The sequence below is a fragment of the Myotis daubentonii genome, chromosome 15 (assembly GCF_963259705.1).
Source record: "Myotis daubentonii chromosome 15, mMyoDau2.1, whole genome shotgun sequence".
Lineage (NCBI taxonomy): Eukaryota > Metazoa > Chordata > Mammalia > Chiroptera > Vespertilionidae > Myotis > Myotis daubentonii.
Window position 1 is genome coordinate 5366852 of NC_081854.1, and position 20501 is coordinate 5387352.

The following is a 20501-nucleotide window of genomic DNA, read 5'->3' on the forward strand; positions in this document are numbered from 1 at the left end:
TCAGTCCCGCGTGGAGGACCGGGAGGAAGGCGGAGGGGAGAGAGGAGTGTTGTGGCTTCTGAGGACACAGCAAGTGCAGGGCAGAGAGGACGGGGGTGACTTGCATCTGAAGGTCCCTGAGGATGTGGCTGTGAATATTGACGGAAAGATCAGAGGCTGCAGGGAGGACGGCACAGCCTCATTCGGGGCTGTCCCGGCTGTGGGGTCCATCAGGGGCCTGGGGGGGTCCTGGATCCGGCTGGACTACAAGCTGTCTACACGCCATATGCCAAGTTCATGGGTGAGTGCAGCGAGATCCAGTGGCATTGGAGCAGGAAGGGGGCAGAGCTGAGGGAGTGAACCTGGAATCTGAACATGGGAAGTGTTAGGTTAGGTGGCTGAGGAGGCGGCGAAGGAAAAAAAGAGAGTTGATCAGAAAAGGAAGTAAGGAAGTAAAGTTTATTGTGTCCCCGGGAGACCCACGTACCCGCAAGGGCAGGGCATGTGGATTCACGCCAACAGGTAGGGGGGCGCTTTTTTATACTGCGGTTGGGTGAGGGGCATGACCTGAGGTATTCAGTTGAGGAAGTTGCAGGGGGTCAGCAAGGTATTCAGGAATGAGTCAGTATCTGTGTGGGGGTCATGGAGAAGCCAGTATCTGTGTCTGGCATGCTGATCTGTTAGAAATGCCAGGGGGAGTCCATTATCGTCACACATCTGCATGTATCCCAACCTGGGCTCTCTCCAACCTAACAGGAAGGGGTTAGTTATACTTTACCTAGTGGTGAGCACATCTGGAGGAAGTGTGAGCTGATGGTCCCGGACCTGGTGTGGGGACTTAAAGGTGAAGCATAAGCCGATGCTTGTCTTTGTCTTGGAGGCAGGATCTAGGAGACTGCAGTGGTGTTGCTTGGCAGGAAAGCTGGGGCCCTGCAGGCATCGCCCAGACCTTAAATGGCATTGCCCTCTACCCTCCCCTCCCCCAATCCTTCCCACCCAACCCAGCTGCTCAGCTGAGGGCCATCACAGTGAGTAATGGGACTGTGATGAGAGAGCAGCTTGCACTGGCATTAGGGCCTGGTATCCACGGTAACCAGGGGCCCTGGAGGAGGTTGAGGGGGGCAAAGCATGTAAGGACTAGAATTATTGGTTCTCAGATAGCTCTGTTTCAATTGTCTCAATTCTGACAGGTTGGGGTCACCTTTGAGGACATTGCCCTGTACTTCTCCAGAAAGGAATGGAGCCTCCTTGATGAGGGTCAGAGACAGCTGTACCTGAATGTGATGCGGGAGAACTTGGAACTTCTGTCCTCCCTGGGTAAGACCCTCACTGTCACCAGTGACATGGACTTGGCAAATCTGTTCCAGCAATACATCAGAAAGATCATACACCATGACCAATAGGATTTATCCCAGGGATGCAAGGATGGTACAATATCCGCAAATTGATAAACGTGGTACATCACATAAACAAATTGAGATGAGCAGGTCCTTATCAATTGATGCAGAAAAAGCATTTGACACAATCCAACACCCATTTTTGATAAAAACTCTTAGCAAGGTGGGAATAGAAGGATTATACCTCAACATAATAAAAGCCATATATGGCCCTAACTGGTTTGGCTAAGTGGATAGAACGTCGGGCTGGGGACTTAAGGGTCCCAGGTTCAATTCCGGTCAAAAGCATGTACCTGGGTTGCGGGCACATCCCCAGTAGGGAGTGTGCAGGTGGCAACTGATCGATGTTTCTCTCTCATCGATGTTTCTAATTCTCTATCCCCCTCCCTTTCTCTCTGTAAAAAAATCAATAAAATATATATTTTTAAAAAGCGATATATGATAAACCCACAGCCAACATCATACTCAATGAGCAAAAACTAAAACCATTTCCCTTAAGTACAGTAACAAGACAGGGATGCCCACTCTCACCATTCTTGTTCGACATAGTACTGGAAGTATTAGCCATTAAGATTACACAAGTAGAAGAAATAAAAGGCATCCAAATTGGAAAAGAAGAAATAAAACGGTCCTTATGCGCAGATGACATGTAATTTCCCATGATAAAAAAACCCCTAAAGAATCCATCAAAAAACTATTAGATGTAATAAACGAATTGGTCAATGTAGCAGGATACAAAATTAATGCCAAGAAATCTTTGGCATTTCTATACACCAATAGTGAACTTACAGAAAGAGAGACTAAAAAAGAAACCCCATTTACCATCACACCAAAAAATTGAAATTCTTATTTATATATTTATTATTGCTTTCAGATAGAGAGGAATAGAGATGGAGAGAGAGAGAGGCAAACATCAAAGAGGGAGAAACATCAATTGGCTGCCTTCTGTACACAAGATAACTGGAAATGGAAAGCACATACTGACTGTTATGTGCCTTGACTGCGAATTGAATCCTTGACCCTTTGGTACTCAGGACGATGCTCCAACCAATTGAGCCATACTGGCCAAGGCATTCTGTGGTTTTTAAACACGCAAATTTCCAGGTTTTGTTGTAGAACTGGCCACTAGGATCAATGATAGCTGAAGCGCAGTGGCTGCTAGAGATAACTCTGACCCTTGTTTTTGACTGTAGGTATCTTCAAATATATTTGTTCACCCAGTCTTTCCACTCATCCTTTCTGTACAGTTCTCCTCTATTTGTGTCTGTAATACTGTTTGTCTTCATGGTACTCTTATTCCCATTTCCTATGGGTTTTTGTTCATGGAAAGCTGTCCATTTGCACTGGGAAGGGGGAAGAAGCTCATCTCTCTGATCCTGCCACTTAGTGATGTCACTCACATAGGTCTTTAGACTGTGACCTCATTTGTCCTTTGTTGACCACAGTGTTGACCATCTAACTTTTCTCCTTTTTTGAAGATGTGCATCATTTATCTGATGCCATGGCTCAAATGGGATTGAAGGGGAAGAATCATTTGTGCATCACAGAAGAAAGATGACTTTATGAATGACACAGTGGAACCCCCGGCAGTCATTCTTTGGGGAATGGTCATTGGGGAGGAATTCACGACTGGCCTTTGTTACATTCATACCTAGAAACCCAGTGTTTTGTTACAGTTGCCCAGTCCTCACCCGATTTATGCTTCTTTCTGCTTATTGTTGATACTTTGCCAACTATTCAGTTCTAATTTTGATCATTTCTACTTAGATTCCCAGCTCATGGATAACCTTAACTTCCTTGGACTTTGCACCTCTGCCTCTTTCACAGGTCTCTCTTCACTGCAAGCCAACATTGGTCCATGCCTGCAGCACCTTGAAGAGCACAGGTGTTATTATATTGAAGTTCTATATCCTGTGATCTAATATAATTACTTTTTATGGCTTTGAGCAGCTTTAAATTATTCCACAAGACTCACATGGTCAGAACGTAAGAGCCCAAAGCAGCGATTCTCAACCTTGGCTGCACATTAGAACCACTTGGGAATCATTTTAAAATCCTGATTTCTGGGCCTCATCCTCCGGAAATTCTGATTCTTTGTTATGGGGTGGGGCCACAACATTAGTCACAAAGAAAGAGAATTTCCAGAGGATCAGGCACAGAAATCAGGATTTTAAAACTATTCCCAGGCGATTCTAATGTGCAGCCAAGGTTGAAAACCACTGTCCTAGAGGAAGCTGTTTGTGCAAGAACAATGAGTAGACGCATCCTTTCTTTGTTTTTTTTTTTTTAAATCTTTATTGTTCATATTATTACATTTGTTCCTCTTTTTTCTCCCATAACTCCCCTCCACCCAGTTCCCACCCCACCCTCCGCCCTCACTCCCCACCCACTGTCCTCATTCATAGCTGCGCGATTTTTGTCCAGTCTCTTCCCGCATCCCCCACACCCCTTTTTCCCCCAAGAATAGCCAGTCCATTCCCTTTCTATGTCCCTGATTCTATTATAATCGCCAGTTCATTCTGTTCATCAGATTATTTATTGACTTGATTTTTAGATTCACTTGTTGATAGATGTGTATTTGTTGTTCATAATTTGTATCTTTACCTTATTCTTCTTCTTTCTCTTCTTAAAGGACTAGATCCCCGTGTACAAAAATTTGTGCACTCGGGGGGGAGGGGGAGGTCCCTCAGCCGGGCCTGTGCCCTCTCGCAGGGAGATAACGACCTGCTGGCTTAGGCCTGCTCCCAGGTGGCAGAGGGCAGGCCCAATCCCTAGGTGCCGACCCTGGTCGGGCTCAGAGCAGGGCCAATCGGGGAGTTGGGGCGCTGCCCCCTGTCATGCACAGAGCAGGGCGGATTGGGAGGTTGCGATGCCACCCTCAGTCACGCACAGGGTAGGGCCAATTGGGGGGTTGGGGCACTGCCCCGTCACACTCAAGGCAGGGTCAATGGGGAGGTTGCAGCGCCACCCTCTATCACCCACAGGGGCAGGGCCGATGGGGAGGTTATGGCTCTACCCCATCACACACAGAGCAGGACCCGTGGGGGGGGGGGGGGGTTGGGGTGCCGCACCCTGTAACACAAAGAGCCCCAGGGCGATCAGGGGGTTTGGGCGCTGCCCCCTGTCACGTTGATCCCGGTGCCGGGAGGCCTCTCGGCTCCGCTGATCCCGGTGCTGAGAGGCATATTACCCTTTTACTATATAGCATAGAGGCCTGGTGCACGAGCAGGGCTGGCTGGTTTCCCCTAAAGGGTGTCCTGGATCAGGGTGGGGGTCCCCACTGGGGTGCCTGGCCAGCCTGGGTGAGGGGATGATGGCTGTTTGCAGCTGGTCACACACCCTTCAGGGTGGGGGTCCCCACTGGGGTGCCTGGGCAGCCTGGGTGAGGGGACGATGGCTGTTTGCAGCTGGTCACACACCCTTCAGGGTGGGGGTCCCCACTGGGGTGTCTGGCCAGTCTGGGTGAGGGGCTGAGGGCTGTTTTCAGGCTGGGGGTGACTGAAGCTCCCAACTGCTCCTTTTTCCTTTTTTTTTAATTCTGGGCCAGCTTTAGCTTGAGGCTTGGCTCCAGCTCTTAGGCCTCCGTTGCTGAAAGCAGGTTTCTGGCCTTTGCTTACACTGTTGCAATCCTGCTGGCTGAAGTCCAGCGGTATTTGTTAAAATGTTTGAAACTGCAGGCTCAGAGGCCTGCAGCTGCAGGCAGGGAACGTTGGTTTCCTCCTTCACTGAGGCAAGCAAGCCTCACCTTAGTTTCAACCTGCCTGGCTGCGGGCCGCCATCTTGACTGACAGTTAATTTACATATCTCGCTGATTAACCAATGGGAAGGGTAGCGGTCGAATGCCAATTACCATGTTTCTCTTTTATTAGTGTAGATACCTTTCAGCATTTCATATAATACTGCTTTGGTGATGATGAACTCCTTTAGCTTTTTCTTATCTGTGAAGCTTTTTATCTGACTTTCAATTCTCAACGATAGCTTTCCTGGATAAAGTAATCTTGGTTGTAGGTTCTTGGCATTCATCACTTTGAATATTTCTTGCCACTCCCTTCTGGCCTGCAAAGTTTCTGTTGAGAAATCAGCTGAGCGTCGTATGGGTACTCCCTTGTAGGTAACTCACTTTCTTTCTCATGCTGCTTTTAAGATTCTCTCTTTGTCTTTTGCCCTTGGCATTTTAATTATGATGTGTCTTGGTGTGGTCCCCTTTGGATTCCTTTTGTTTGGGGTTCTCTGCACTTCCTGGACTTGGAAGTCTATTTCTTTCACCAGGTAGGGGAAGTTTTCTGTCATTATTTCTTCAAATAGGTTTTCAATATCTTGCTCTCTCTTCTTCTGGCACCCCTATAATTCAGATGTTGGTACGCTGGAAGCTGTCCCAGAGGCTCCTTACACTATCTTTGTATTTTTGGATTCTTTTTTCATTTTGTTTTTCCGGTTGGGTGGTTTTGATTCTTCATATTTCAAATCTTTGACTTGATTCTTGCGATCCTCTGGTCTGCTGTTGGGAGTCCGTATAATATTCTTTATTTCAGTCAGTGTATGCTTAATTTCTAGTTGGTCCTTTATCACAACATTGAGGGTCTCACTAGATTTCTTGAGGATCTCACTATATTTATCAGCGGTCTCACCAGTTTTTTCGAAGGTCTTACTAAATTTATTGGTGGCTTCTAGACAGTTCTTGAAAGACCTTAAAAGTGTGATTTTGAACTCTATATCTAGCGTTTGCTTTCCTCCATTTCTGTTATTTGTGTCCTGTTTCTTTGTCTCTGCATTTTTTATGCTTCCCTGTGTTGATAAAGTGGTTTTCTGTTCTAAGTGTCCTCTAGGGCCCAGTGGTTCAGCCTCCCTAATTACCTGAGGAGGACACTCTTGGTGCACCCCCTTGTGGTCTTTTTGCACAGTCTTGTTGTAGTTAAGCCTTGATTGTTGTAGGTAACACTGGGGATTGACCTCCAGGCCCATTGGCAGTGAGAATCAGCTGTGTCTGCAGTGGGACAACTTCTGTCCTGGCTCACTAGGCAGGTGCTAATCTAGCCTGTGATTGAGGCTATCCAGCAAACGACTCTGCGCAAGGCTTGGGCGGGGCGGGTCCCAGGGGATCAACAGGGCAAGCGGAGGGAGCAGTTATGGCTGCTCTCAGTCCTGCCTTCAGAGGCCCCGCTTCTTAGTGTCCCAGCAATTGCTTCAAGTTCCTCCTAGAGAAAGCTGCCCTCAAGTTCCGACTGATGCCAGACAGTCCCACTTCTCCTGTATGAGTCTGGGTCCACAGAGACTCGCCCGGGACTGGAGCTCAGAGCCTGAATCTCCCTCCCATTTGAAAAAGACAACCGCTCCCTCAGCAGCCAGCCCGCACGGCCTCTGTACCTTAGTATTTTACTTCCGCACTGCACCTCCTCTGAGTCTCGGTATGCTTTTCTCTTTTCTTCTAGTTGTAGAATTTCCTCTCAGCCAGCCTTTCTGTGGTTCTGGGTGATGTCCTTTCTGTCTTTTAGCTGTATTTTTGAAGTGGTTGTGCAAGGCACCAAACTCCAGTGTTTACCTATGTCACCATCTTGGTTGCTCCGTATCCTCTCTTTGTATGTACTCCTGTGCTTCTGTCCCTCTCGATGAGATTTCCATCATCGACTGACTTTTGGGGCCACATTATTTACAACAGCAGTTTCCTCAGTGTCTAACTCACTCATCTTGAAAATCTTTCCATGAAATCATGCCTAGTCATGACAGATAAACAATCGTCATGTTTTCATAAGGTCACCCTGCCCAACCTCCCCGCAAGTGAAACGATTCTGGAACACATTGAAATGGCAGCTATTTGCAAGTGAGATCCTGTCCAGCCCTCTAAAGTCTTCTCTCTCACATGCTGCTGGTGAAATTTTACACTGAAGTAAAACCGTAAGTACCTCCGAGAGAAAGCTGCCCTCGAGTTCCGACCGATGCCAGATAGTCCCACTTCTCCCGTACGAGTCTGGGTCCACAGAGACTTGACTTCAGTGTAAAATTGCACCAGCAGCATGTGAGAGAGAAGACTCTCATTAGAGGGTTGGACAGGATGTCACTTGCAAACAGCTGCAATTTCAGTGTGTTCCAGAATCGTTTCACTTGCGGGAAGGTTGGGGAGGGTGTCCTTACTGATTCAGGGTGACCTCATTCAGTAAGTTCTCATAAGGTCAACATGTACCTCACCAGCATTTCCTTTTGTACAGGTTGCTGCTGTGGAGCAGAGAATGTGGAGGTACCGATGGAACAGAAGGTTTCTGTAAGAGTGTCACAGGCAAGGAATCCCAAGGTAGCCTTGTCTTCCCAGAAGAGCCACCCCTGTGAGAGTTGTGGAATAGTCTTGGGAAATATTTTCCACATGATGGATTTTCAGGGAACACAACATGGACAGATACTGTTGAGGTGTGGGGCATGTGCCAAACGGTTTTACTTCAGTGTAAAATTTCACCAGCAGCATGTGAGAGAGAAGACTTTCATTAGAGGGTTGGACAGGACCTCACTTGCAAACAGCTGCAATTTAAATGTGTCCCAGAATCGTTTCACTTGCGGGGAGGTTGGACAGGGTGTCCTTACTGAATTAGGACATCTCCACCTAAATCCTCTTCAGACCAAAAGCAGTCCAAGAGGCACTGGTCGCCAATATCATGAGAGAGTTCACACAGGAGAAAAGCCTTATCAATGCAGTGAATGTGGGAAATCTTTTGCCACTAAGAGTCACCTTCGTAGTCATCAGAGAGTTCACACTGGAGAAAAGCCTTATCAATGCAGTGAATGTAGGAAATCTTTTGCCACTAAGAGTCACCTTCGTAGTCATCAGAGAGTTCACACTGGAGAAAAGCCTTATAAATGCAGTGAGTGCGAGAAAGCTTTTGCCAGGAACACCGACCTTCATAATCACCTAAGAGTCCATACAGGAGAAAAGCCTTATAAATGCAGTGAATGTGGGAAATCTTTTGCCTGGAACAGTGTTCTTCGTCATCATCAGATAGTTCATACAGGAGAAAAGCCTTATAAATGCAATGAATGTGGAAAGTCTTTTACCCGTCGCGCTGCTCTCCAATATCATCAGAGAGTTCACACAGGAGACAAGCCTTATAAATGCAGTGAATGTGGAAAGTCTTTTACCCGTTGCTTTGGTCTCCAATATCATCAGAGAGTTCAAACAGGAGAAAAGCCTTATCAATGCATTGAATGTCGGAAATCTTTTACCACTAGCAGCTACCTTCATAATCATCAGAGAGTTCATACAAGAGAAAAGCCTTATAAATGCAGGGAATGTGGAAAGTCTTTTACCTTTAGTACTTACCTTTGTGCTCATCAGAGAGTTCACACTGGAGAACAGCCTTATAAATGTAGTGAATGTGGGAAATCTTTTAAAAGTAGGAAAGGTCTTCAATATCATCGCAAAGCTCACACTGGAGAAAGCGGTTATGAGTGCAATTAATGGGAGATATCTCTCAGTCTAATTTGTAAGTTAGCTTTACAGAAAAGATTCCGGCTGTGATAAGGTTTTTAGATGTGTAGGAAATGTAGTTTGTTACTTAGGACTTAACAATTGTATAAGAAAATAAGTAAAGTCTCATTAGTTTGAATTATATCTCATATATTTGATCATCGACATTATGTAACGTCCCCACAACTGTTTCTGGTGTTCTATTTCTTTTTATGTTGGAAGTATGCGTATCTATGTTGCACTTTCTAACATACAGAGATTCCTGCCAGATCTCTGTCACTGCATATTTCTGTTACTGAAGGTATTTCCCCTGATCCACCTATATTATAGCGTCCTATAAAGTCCCTATAGATGGCATCAATCACCATCCTCATGGGCCCAGGGAAGCTAACTGTGTTGTCTAAATCGTTGAAGAAAATAGGAATACCTCATCCCTTAGTTCTCGTATCCCTGCCATGAGTCGCCACATAGGACTGATTACTATTGGTGCCAATAAACTTTATGCAGAAGATCTGCCATTTTAAGGGACACACTTTCCTACATGCTAATGTTGAGTTTATTTATTGAGTGCCTAAGTCATCAAGGGGAGAACTGCCGGTCTCAGGTCTCTTTCTTTGAAAAATAATGAAGGCTTTTTCCTAGGACTTCTTTAATGCTGGGTGTTCTATTTACTGTGTGGGTTAGTTTATGAGAAGTTCTGGGCTCTCCACTCATGATGATTGGAAAACTTTTATGGGGTCTCAAACATTTTTGCCCTTGGGGAAAGACTATGGTGTAGAAATTAGCTCAGCAGTTTTTGCCAAATTTACAGTGCAGCCCATAATTTTGCAGGAAACAATGTGGACTCTATTCCTCATGTGAAAATGGATGTTTTGAGACACAGAAGTCACTCAGAAGAGGGGGTAGCTGTGACAACCTCAAGTATGTCTGGGAGCAGCGTGATTATTTTTGTTTTCAAGGGATGCTAAGACATTTGAAGGGATTCTTTTCCCCAGGTGTTGCAGAGGGCCATGTGCTCTAATGCCTTCAATTCCATGGGTGACGGGCACTGGTTGGAGGACCATCGCAGTGAGGACCTTCACTGCAGAAATACTGACCTAATTCCATTACAGGGAGTGGACTTCAGCTAAACCTGCACCCAGAACTTTTTTTGAGAAAAGACTACAGGAGCGGTCTGTACACAGATCTGCGGGACTCCTGGCATGTTTATCTTCTGTTCAGCAGTCATTGTCATTGATTATAATCAAGAGGTTTTGTGGTTTCTTGTAGCTTCTCAGATATTCCCATCAGAGCCATTGGTGCGCTGGCAGCAAAACTAAGAGGAAAATAAAGTGTGTCTTTAGGCCGGAGATGGGGCTTTTGAGACCCAGTCAACATTCCAGTGGGTTTGGGTGAAAGTTCTTCATTATTTGTTACATTTTCTGTCACTGAACTGAGACTCGCCCAGAGGGCATAAGAATGTGGTTTGAGCCCTAACCAGTTTGGCTCAGTGGATAGAGCATCAGCCTGCGGACTCAAAGGTCCCAGGTTCCATTCCGGTTAAGGGCATGTACCTTGGTTGCGGACACATCCCCAGTATGGAGTATGCAGGAGTCAGCTGATCGATGTTTCAAATTCTCTATCACTCTCCCTTCCTCTCTGTAAAGAATCAATAAAATATATTTTAAAAAAGAAAAGAATGTGATTTGAATATAGATTTGAAAAACATGTTGTTCCAAAATAAGTGAACGTACATTTCTTTTATCCTGAGCCTTTTTATTATAGCTGTAATGAGTAAATTATATGTGTTAAGTATACTGTTTTCTAAATATTGACATGTGCATGAAACTGAAACAAATTATACTCATAATACTGACCATATCGGTCACTGAGTAGTTGCTTCATGACCTTCATTTCATCTGTCCCTATTCTTCACAGCTTTCCTAGTAACAATGGATTTACCTTCCATTGTAATAGAGAACTTTGCTTTTTTTAAAAGTATTTTTCTGCTTTAATTAAAATTTCATAAATTCTTAGAGATTTATTAAAGATATAGTAGTATCTCTTTTTTTATGGATAAATCTTATTGTTGTTATTGTTTCTTTTACTTTCGAAGAGAAGAAAGTGCCAAGTATTGCTAGCCAACATAGGGCAGGGATAAAGCAGGTGCAGGAGAAACAAACTTGCCCCAGAAATCACCTCCCCTGAAGGCGCTAGAGGACCCTGAGTGTACTTGGTGTGTTCTTGGGCTATTTGCCCCTAAATCCAACCTTAGAGTCAACTGAGGAATACTGGATCTTGGCCTTGGCGCTTAGAAACTACATTACCCAGAAGGCCACGCATGGAATGGCATCAGGCGGAGCCAATGGAGGGTCAGAGAAGGCATTTTTGTTTGGCCCCTTCTGGAGGGCGGGAACGGTAATCCTTGTGGCGGGGCTTCATTTTCTCGGGTTTTTGTCGCAGGCGGTGAGGTTTTCCTGTTCGCACAGTCCCGTGGAGAAGGCCGGAGGGTGGTGCTCCCCGCCTCACAGCCAATGGTGGAGCCGCCAGTGATGCTCACAGCTCACAAGTGGGATTGGAGCTCGGAGTCGCCACACGGACCCACGCCAAAGCCGGGACAGGGACCGCCATTCCTGCAGCGGCTTCTACTCCCGCCCCGCTCAGCCCACAGAGGGCAATGGCGGCGCCCCCGCTGAGGAGACGGGCTGAGGTGAGTGCGAGTCCCCCAGGCCCTCACCGCCTCCTCACACAGACACCACAGCCTGGGGAGGGCGCCTGTCCCGTCCTGCAGCTCAGTCCCGCGTGGAGGACCGTGAGGAAGGTGGAGGGGAGAGAGGAGTGTTGTGGCTTCTGAGGACACAGCAGGTGCAGGGCAGAGGACGGGGGTGAAGGTCCCTGAAGGTGTGGGCTGTGAGTATTGACGGAAAGATCAGAGGCTGCAGGGAGGACGGCACAGACTCATTCGGGGCTTTCCCGGCTGTGGGGTCCATCAGCGGCCTGGGGTGGCCCTGTATCCTGCTGGACTACAAGCTCTCTACACGCCATATGCCAAGTTCATGGGTGAGTCCAGCGAGATCCAGTGGCATTGGAGCAGGAAGGGGGCAGAGCTGAGGGAGTGAACCTGGGTCTGAACATGGGAAGGGGATGAACATTACCCAGTGGTGAGCACATCTGGAGGAAGTGAGGGCTGATTGTCCTGACGATTTGGTGTGGGGACTTTAAGTCGAAGCGTAAACCCACGCTAGGCTTTGTCTTGGAGGCAGGATCTAGGAGACTGCAGTGGTGTTGTCTGGCAGGAAGGCTGGGGCCCTGCTGGGGCCCCAGACCTTAAATGGCATTGCTCTCTCCCCTCCCCTCCCCCACCAGTCTCCTATCAACTGGGCTGCTCTGCTGAGGCCAGTGAGTAATGGGATTATGATGAGAGAGCAGCCTGCACTAGCGTTAGGGCTTGGTATCCACAGTAACCAGGGGTCCTGGAGGAGGTTGAGGGGGGAAGGTGTGTAAGGAGTAGAATTACTGGTTCTCAGAGAGACAGCTATGGTTTCAATTGTCTCCATTCTGACAGGTTGGTGTGACCTTTGAGGACATTGCCCTGTACTTCTCCAGGGAGGAATGGAGCCTCCTTGATGAGGGTCAGAGACAGCTATACCTGAACGTGATGCTGGAGAACTTTGAACTTATATCCTCCCTGGGTAAGACCCTCGCTCTCATCGGTGACCTGGACTTGGCTTTGCCATTTTCCAGGCCCCATCCCCCAGGGTGTGCTCTGTCCTCCCATGTAGACTTTGGTACTGCTTGTTTTTCCAGTTTCCTAGGTAGTTGCTGTCCTGGGGTGGGTTGGTCTGTTTCCACTGCTCCCTTCTATTCCTGAAGTCCCAATACTCCTTACTGTACTAAATACACAGGGAAGGACTTGTGGTTGGTAGTGTTGTAGGAAGCCTGAGGGATTCCACCTTGATCAGTGAGGAAAGCATTTTCTATGTTCCTGTTGGTCATTTGTACATAGTTTTTGAAGAATTGTTTCTATATCCTTATCCTGGTTAATAACTGTATTTTTTTGTTAAACATTCTTTTGACTACTTTGTATGTATTATATATTAACTAGAGGCCCAGTGCACAAAAATTTGTGCACCCAAGGTGGTCCCTCAGCCTGGTCTGTGCCCTTTCACAGTCTGGTACCTCTAGGGATATCCACCTGCTGGCTTAGTCCTGCTCCCTGGGGGATTGGGCCTAAGCTGGCAGTCAGACATCCCTCTGGCAGCCCAGGATCCCTCAGGGGATGTCCACTTACCGGTGTGTAGCAGTCCTAAGCTGCAGTCGGACATCCTTAGCGCTGCTGAGGAGGCGGGAGAGGCTCCAACCACCACCGCTGTACTGGCAGCCGTCACCCTGGCTTGTGGTTTAGCAGAACTCCCCCTCTGGGAGCGCACTGACCACCAGGGGGCAGCTCCTGCATTGAGAGTCTGCCCCCTGGTGGTCAATGTGTGTCATAGTGACCAGTCATTTTCAGTTGTTCTGCTGTTAGGGTCAATTTGAGTATTATCCTTTGATTATATAGGATAGGGGCCTGGTGCATGGGTGGGGGCCAGCTGGTTTGCCCTGAAGAGTTTCCCGGATCAGGGTGGGGGCCCCGATGGGGTGCCTGGCCTGCCTGGGTGAGGGACTGAGGGCTGTTTTCAACTGGCCAAAGACCCTTCAGGGTGGGGGGGTCCTGCTGTGGTGCCTCACCAGCCTGGGTGAGGGGCTGATGGCTGTTTGCAGACTGGTGAAGCCCCCCAGCGGGGACTCTCATCCCATGAGGTTGTGGCCAGCCTGGCTGAGGGTGTGATGGCTGTTTGCAGGCTGGCCACAGCCCTTTTAGGGTTGGGGTCCCTGCTAGGGTGCCTGGCCAGCCTGAGTGAGGGGCTGATGGCTATTTGCAGGCTGGCCACAGCCTCTTCAGGGTAGAGGTCCCCATTGGGGTGCCTGGCCTGCCTGGGTGAGGGGCTGAGGATTGTTTTCAGGCTGGCCACACCCCCTTCAGGGTGGGCGATACGCTGGGGTGCCTGGCCAGCCTGAGTGAGGGGCTGATGGCTATTTGCAGGCTGGCTACAGCCCCTTCAGTGTGGGGCTCTCGGCTAGGGTGCCTGGCCAACCTTTGTGAGGGCCTGATGGCTATTTGCAGGCTGGCCACAGCCTCTTCAGGTCCCCATTGGGGTGCCTGGCCTGCCTGGGTGAGGGGCTAAGGATTGTTTTCAGGCTGGCCACACCCCCTTCAGGGTGGTCGATACTGCTGGGGTGCCTGGCCAGCCTGAGTGAGGGGCTGATGGCTATTTGCAGGCTGGCTACAGCCCCTTCAGTGTGGGGCTCTCGGCTAGGGTGCCTGGCCAGCCTTTGTGAGGGCCTGATGGCTATTTGCAGGCTGGCCACAGCCTCTTCAGGGTAGAAGTCCCCATTGGGGTGCCTGGCCTGCCTGGGTGAGGGGCTGAGGATTGTTTTCAGGCTGGCCACACCCCCTTCAGGGTGGTCGATACTGCTGGGGTGCCTGGCCAGCCTGGGTGAGTGGCTGTTGGCTGTTTGAAGGCTTGCCAAGCCCCCCGGTGGGGACCCTCACCCCATGAGGGTGTGGCTACCCTCGGTGAGGGGGTGATGGCTGTTTGCAGTCTGGCCACAAATCCTTCAGGGTAGGGGTCCCCGCTGGGATGCCTGGCGCGCCTGGGTGAGGGGCGGATGGCTATTTGCAGGCTGGCCACAGCCTCTTCAGGGTAGAGGTCCCCATTGGGGTGCCTGGCCTGCCTGGGTGAGGGGCTGAGGGTTGTTTTCAGGCTGGCCACACCCCCTTCAGGATGGGGGGTCCTGCTGGGGTGCCTGGCCAGTCTAGGTGAGTGGCTGTTGGCTCTTTGCAGGCTGGCCAAGCCCCCCAGCGGGGACCCTCACCCCATGAGGGTGTGGCTAGCCTGAGTGAGAGGGTGATGGCTGTTTGTAGGCTGACCACAGCCCCTTCAGGGTGGGGGTTCCCGCTGGTGTGCCTGTCCAGCCTGGGTGAGGGACTGATGGCTGTTTACAGGGTGGCCACAGCTCCTTCAGGGTAGGATCCCCTCTGGGGTGCCTGGCCAGCCTCGGTGAGGGGCTGAGGGCCGTTTTCAGGCTGGCCACACCCCCTTCAGGGTGGGGGGTCCTGCCAGGGTGCCTGGCCAGTCTGAGTGAGGGGCTGATGGCTGTTTGCAGGCTGGACAAGCCCCCCAGCAGGGACCCTCACCCCATGAGGATGTGGACATCCTGGGTGAGGGGCTGGTGGCTGTTTGTAGGCTGGCCAAGGGAGGTGTAAAGTCAGCCTGTGCCTGGAGCCATTGAGCAGGATCTATAGAGAGTTCTGCAGATTCTCCTATTTGTTTCGGATTTGGAAGTGCCCCTATGAGGCCCAGCTGTGAAGCAGGGATGGCTAGTGCTGGTGCTGCCTCTCGGGCCGTTAATTGATAGGTTTGAGGCTCCCTGACCCATCTGCAACTTGTTTGACAGGTGTTAGCCTGAGCAATGACAGGCCATTCATATACAAAAGCTGCTGTATACAGCTTGGGTGGGGCTGTAAATTGGATGGGATGAGGTCTCAGGGAATCATCAGGGCACAGCAAACAGAAATGGTCGTCCGTCAGACCTGCGACCTGCAATTTCCCAGCATAGGTATAATGACCACTGCAAATACCTCTGTCTGGGAGAAAGCCACCCCGAGTTCCTGCCCCGATGACAGTCAGTTCCGTTTCTCCTGCTATGTGTCTTGATCCGCACCTCCCCACCAGGTTCCCCTGGTACTGGAGGTTAGAGGAAGCCTGAGTTTGAAAGTTCAGTTCATGGTGCTGGCATTGTAAGAGGAGCAGCTGGGTCTCCTGCAACCTCTGTGTTACTGAGCACCAATCTGCACTGTTTTTTGTTCTGTTTTGTTGTTTTTTTAAATATTTTTATTGATTTTTTTTTACAGAGGAAGGTGAGAGGGATAGAGAGTTAGAAACATCGATGAGAGAGAAACATCGATCAGCTGCCTCCTGCACACACCCTACTGGGGATGTGCCCACTACTAAGGTACATGCCCTTCACTGGAATCGACCCTGGGAACCTTCATTCCGCAGACCGATGCTCTATCCACTGAGCCAAACCAGTCAGGGCTGCACTGGTTTTTACAAGGCATAGTTTTTACTGCAGAGGGGACTTTTTTCCCCAGCTCTGGGACCCTGGGCTGGGCATCTGATGTCATACTAGGACCCATTGCTCCTCTAGGTGAAGTCTGCAGAGACGACCTCCCTCCAATTAAAAAACTGGCTCTCATGGGTACAGGACCAGCATCTTTCTTGCCTCTTGACCTCCTACCAGTGTCAGTGTGCTTTCTACTTTACCTCTCTAGTCGTAAGACTTCCATTCAGCCATCTTTCCAGCGGTTCTTGCTGATGGTTGTTCTGTATTTTAGATGTAATTTTGATGTGGTTGTGTGAGGCATTGAGTATAGGCCTTTGTTCTACACCAACATCTTGGATCTCCTCTCTCTTAACTCTTCTGAATTCAATTTTTTTTTTTTTTATATATTTCAAGTGAATCATTTAATGTGAGTGAGGCTCAGTTTGATATTGCCATAAGTATTAACACAAGAAAATGGGGAAGCATACCTGTTTCCCTGTTACCAAACAAGGGTTTGATGCCAAAATCAACTAGCCTGTTGGTCTAACAATAGCTGATCAAAAAGGCTTGAAAATCTGGAAGTAAAAAATGTATTTGGAAGCACTGTCCTTTGAGGGCACATTCCCTGAGGGCAGGAAATGCTGAAAGAATTAAATGGCTCAAAAATGATAGTGAGATCAAGAAGAATTAGTCACAGCTTTGGAAGAAACAAAACTTGAGAACAGATGACACTAAGTGTAGCTAGGTGAATCCTTCTGAAGTTTCCCTGGAGGTGTAGTAGCACTGAGCTAACCAAAGGGGCTACGAACTCATGCTCCTTTGAATAGAGTGGTTTTAAGTGGTAGATTCTCCAGTGCACCAACTGTATTTTCAAGTATAATTCTAGTATTTGTACCTAGAAATACAGAAGAAAAGCAGCAGGGAGAAAGTGTCAAGTATGTAGGATGTAAAGGATTTGGCAGCCCTAGAATTCCCAGTTTGCATCCTTTTCATCAGGAAAGTCACAGTCTGGCTCAGTCCAAGGTGGTGCTGGAGGCAGTGCTACTGATGGCTTTTGATAAGCTGGAGGCAACAGCGAAAGGATTGTGTCCTGGCTCTCTTCTTTCATCTGTTTGAAGAAAACATGGGACAATAAACTGCTTGCTGATGGCCTTTTCTCTGGATCTTGCTGCAAACAGAGCTGTACCAAGCTAAAGAAGGCAGGGGAGAAGGTTTTTGCGGATGGTGTCTGCAATCTGTCACTGTTTACTGTGCGAGTTCCACTGGAGACAAGTACACTTTCTCGAATCCCAGAGTCTACACCTGACCGGGAATTCTTCATTCTGGATTCTGACTGAGGGAAAATGCTGATATCCAATGGGCTATAAGGAGGACCTTTCAATTTCTGTAACAGCATCTGAGTCCTATGCATGTCCTGGAAAGGTACCTGCCCACTGGCCAATTCACACGCTGTAATGCCAACACTGTAGATATCTGACTTCACGTTGTATCCATGTAAATCCTGTCTCAGTAGTTCTGGACTCAGCCACGGCTGCACTGATGTGCTGAACTGTGGGAAATCAAACACAGCCCTATGCCTCTGTCCGTGCTTAACCAAACTATGCAGGTGGGACAGGCCAGAGAGGGTCACTAGGCCATCACCAGAAATGAGGATATGGCTGGCTTTAAAACTCCTGTGAATACAGCCATTTTGGTGCAGATAGTTCAACCCTCTCACTGCTCCAAAGAGAATGTTTCTTATTAAAGTTTCACTCATTCCTTCAGGAAAGTAAGTCCTCAAGAGCTGACTTGCTGAACCATAGGCCATAAACGGAGAAATAACCCAAAGCCAGCTACCAACAGTGAAAACAGTCCAGTAAGTTGTAATATTGGGGTGCTGGAAAAAGTGAGATAGAATCACAGCTTTCTGTAAAGCTTTCAGGCGTTCTTCAGTGCAGTTTTCCAGATTTGTGATTTTGATCGTCACCAGGGTTCCTGTGGGAGTATGCCGTGCAAGATGGACAGAAGTCAGATTGTCAAAGCCTCTTCCTGTTTCCACTTGGAGTTCATAGTGGGAAGCGCTGGTGGAACAGACCGCTTCACTGAGTCTAGCAGATGGAGACAACCGGGGAAGGGTTGGCTTATCAACCAGGTTTTGACGGATACTGATTTCAGACTGTTTTTCAGGTCTGAGTGATTCAACTTGTGTTCGTGAAGTGCAGAAACAATCCAGAAAAGACATTGAATCGCTTTATTTCACAGAAAGTGACAAAAATCCATCTACTGCAGAGAAGATTATTGCTTTATCTTCAGATGCAGAAAAATCCCGGAGGCGATCACGGCCAGGACTCTTTCTCAGGCGGCCAGCGGTGCGGGGCCTGGCGGCGTGGGAGCCCGGCCCGCCCCATGGCAAGGCGAGCACGCGAGGCCCGCTCCCAGTGCGGGCCGCGGGGAGTAGGAGGCCGGCGCGACCCGGACCGGGGCAGTCCGCCTGAATTCAATTCTTTATTCTTCTTTTATGTTCACCTGAATAGTGGAATATTTTTTCAATTGATTTTTTTTTTCCTAATAGCGAGAAAGGGAGAGGCAGACAGAAAGAGAGAGAGAGAGAGAGAGAGAGAGAGAAACATCAATTGGTTGCCTCCCACATATGCCCCCACGAAGAGGAGGCATTGAACCTGATACCCAAATACCTGCCTTTACTGGGAATTGAACCCACGACCTTCCAGTGTGCAGGCAGGCACTCTCAGCACTGAGCTACATGAGCCAGGGCTATTCATTTATTCCTTAAATTATGTATGTAATTATTTTAAAAATATATTTCATTGATATCTGATAGGAAAAGGAGAGAGCAATAGAAACATGAATAATGAGAGAGAGTCATTGATCAGCTGATTCCTGCACAACTCCCTTTGGATATTGGGCTGGCGACCTGTGCATGCCCTTTGACAAGGAATGGAATTGTGATCCCCTAGGTCATGGGTCGATGGTCAATCACTGAGCTGTACTGGGCAGCTTTTATTTATTGATTTTAGAGTCAGGAAGGGAGACAGATAAAGACAGGGAAACATTGGTCTGCTGTTCTACCCATCTAAGCATTTATTGGCTGTCCCCTACATGTGCCCTGATGGGGGATCAAAACCGAAACTGTAGTTCATCGGTACCACACACTCAACAGCTGAGCTACCTGGCCAGGGCTCTGAATTTGTTTATTAATTTCAGGAGCTCATATGGGATCTTGACACATATCTCTATGGAGGGTCATGTCGGTTCCTAACATTAACATCTCTTATGATGCTTTGTGGTTCCAGTGTCAGGTGTAATGTTTTACCTTTCATTTCTTTTTTCACTTGTTGAAGCTTATTTTTATTTGTTTCTTTGTTTTCATTTTTCGCTTTATTCTAGCTCAAGGTTTGCCAATTTTTGTGTTTTTTAGAAAAGTACCCGTTAGGTATTCTTTTACTTTGTCTTACCTCCCTTTTATTGATGTTTCTTCAATTGTTTATTTCAACGTTTGGGTTTACTCTCTTGTTTTGTTTCTAGATTCCTGAGATTACAGGTTAGGTTTTTTGAGATCTTTTTTCTTCATGTAGGCATTTATCCCTATAAAATTTCCTCTTAGAATTTTCTGAATTTTATACATGATTTTTGGTAGGTTGTCTTTTTATTGACTTTGTCCCTAGACTTTTTTGAGTTCTGTTTTGTGTTTGCCTTGAAATTCTTATTTATTTATTTTTTTATTTATCTATTATTGATTTGAGATAGAGAGGGGGGAGAGAGAGAGAGAGAGAGAGAGAGAGAGAGAGAGAAACAGAGAGAAACATCAGTGTGAGGGAGAAACATCAATTGGCTGCCTTCTGCACACAAGCTAACTGAAAATGGAACCCATATACTGATATGTGCCTGGACTAGCAATTGACTCCTTGACCCTTTGGTACACAGGACGATGCTCCAATCAACTGAGCCATCCTGGCCAAGACATTCTGTGGTTTTTAAACAAAAAAATTTCCAGTATTTTTTTTAAAGAACAGGCCACTGTGAAAATATATTTAAAAAATAAAAAAAGCCCTGACCAGTTTGGCTCAGTGGATCGAGCATCGGCCTGCAGACTGAGGGGTCCCGGGTTTGATTCCGGTCAAGGGCATGTACCTTGGTTGCGGGCAGATCCGCAGTGCGGCTTGTGCAGGAGACGGGTCATTAGTGTTTCTCTGTCATCGATGTTTCTGACTCTCTGTCCCTCTCTCTTCCTCTCTGTAATAAATCAATAAAATATATTTTTTTTAAAAAGAAAAAGAAATAAAGAACAGGGCACTATGTTCAATGACAGCAGAAGCACAGTGGCTGCTGGAGGTAACGCTGACCCTTGTTTTTTTTTTGTGTTTTTGTTTTGTTTTGTATATATATATATATATATATATATATATATATATATATATATATATAAATTAAATCTTTATTGTTCAGATTATTACAGTTGTTCCTCTTTTTCCCCCCCATCCCCCCCATAGCTCCCCTCCACCCGGTTCCCACCCCACACTCTTCCCTTACCCCCCTCCCCCCACTGTCCTCAT

The 20501-nt window shown here is 47.7% G+C and overlaps 5 protein-coding genes across 5 annotated transcripts in view; 3 read left to right on the forward strand and 2 right to left on the reverse strand.

The window, feature by feature from the left end:
- Positions 1–10287, forward strand: part of LOC132217161 (zinc finger protein 501-like) — a 43599-nt gene extending 33312 nt beyond the window's left edge. The window contains exon 3 of the mRNA XM_059667264.1: positions 7580–10287. Within this exon, the coding sequence (XP_059523247.1) occupies positions 7580–8817 (1238 nt within the window). The 3' untranslated portion in view covers positions 8818–10287. The remainder of the gene's footprint in view (positions 1–7579) is intronic.
- LOC132216066 (zinc finger protein 850-like) overlaps positions 1–10498 on the forward strand; it is a 98909-nt gene extending 88411 nt beyond the window's left edge. The window contains exon 2 of the mRNA XM_059665114.1: positions 10284–10498. The gene's annotated coding sequence lies outside the window, so the exon portion shown is untranslated. The remainder of the gene's footprint in view (positions 1–10283) is intronic.
- The window catches only part of LOC132216086 (zinc finger protein 883-like), a 681654-nt gene that overhangs the window by 187708 nt on the left and 473445 nt on the right, over positions 1–20501 (reverse strand). The gene's annotated exons all lie outside the window — the stretch shown is intronic.
- LOC132216080 (zinc finger protein 345-like) overlaps positions 1–20501 on the forward strand; it is a 325901-nt gene that overhangs the window by 105314 nt on the left and 200086 nt on the right. The window lies entirely within an intron of this gene.
- LOC132216127 (STE20-related kinase adapter protein beta-like) lies at positions 16353–18415 on the reverse strand. The gene is made up of 2 exons (XM_059665233.1): positions 18164–18415; positions 16353–18082 (listed from the first exon to the last, which is right to left on the reverse strand). Exons 1-2 carry the CDS (start codon positions 18170–18172, stop codon positions 16916–16918), a joined length of 1176 nt encoding a protein of 391 aa, XP_059521216.1. The 5' UTR covers positions 18173–18415; the 3' UTR covers positions 16353–16915.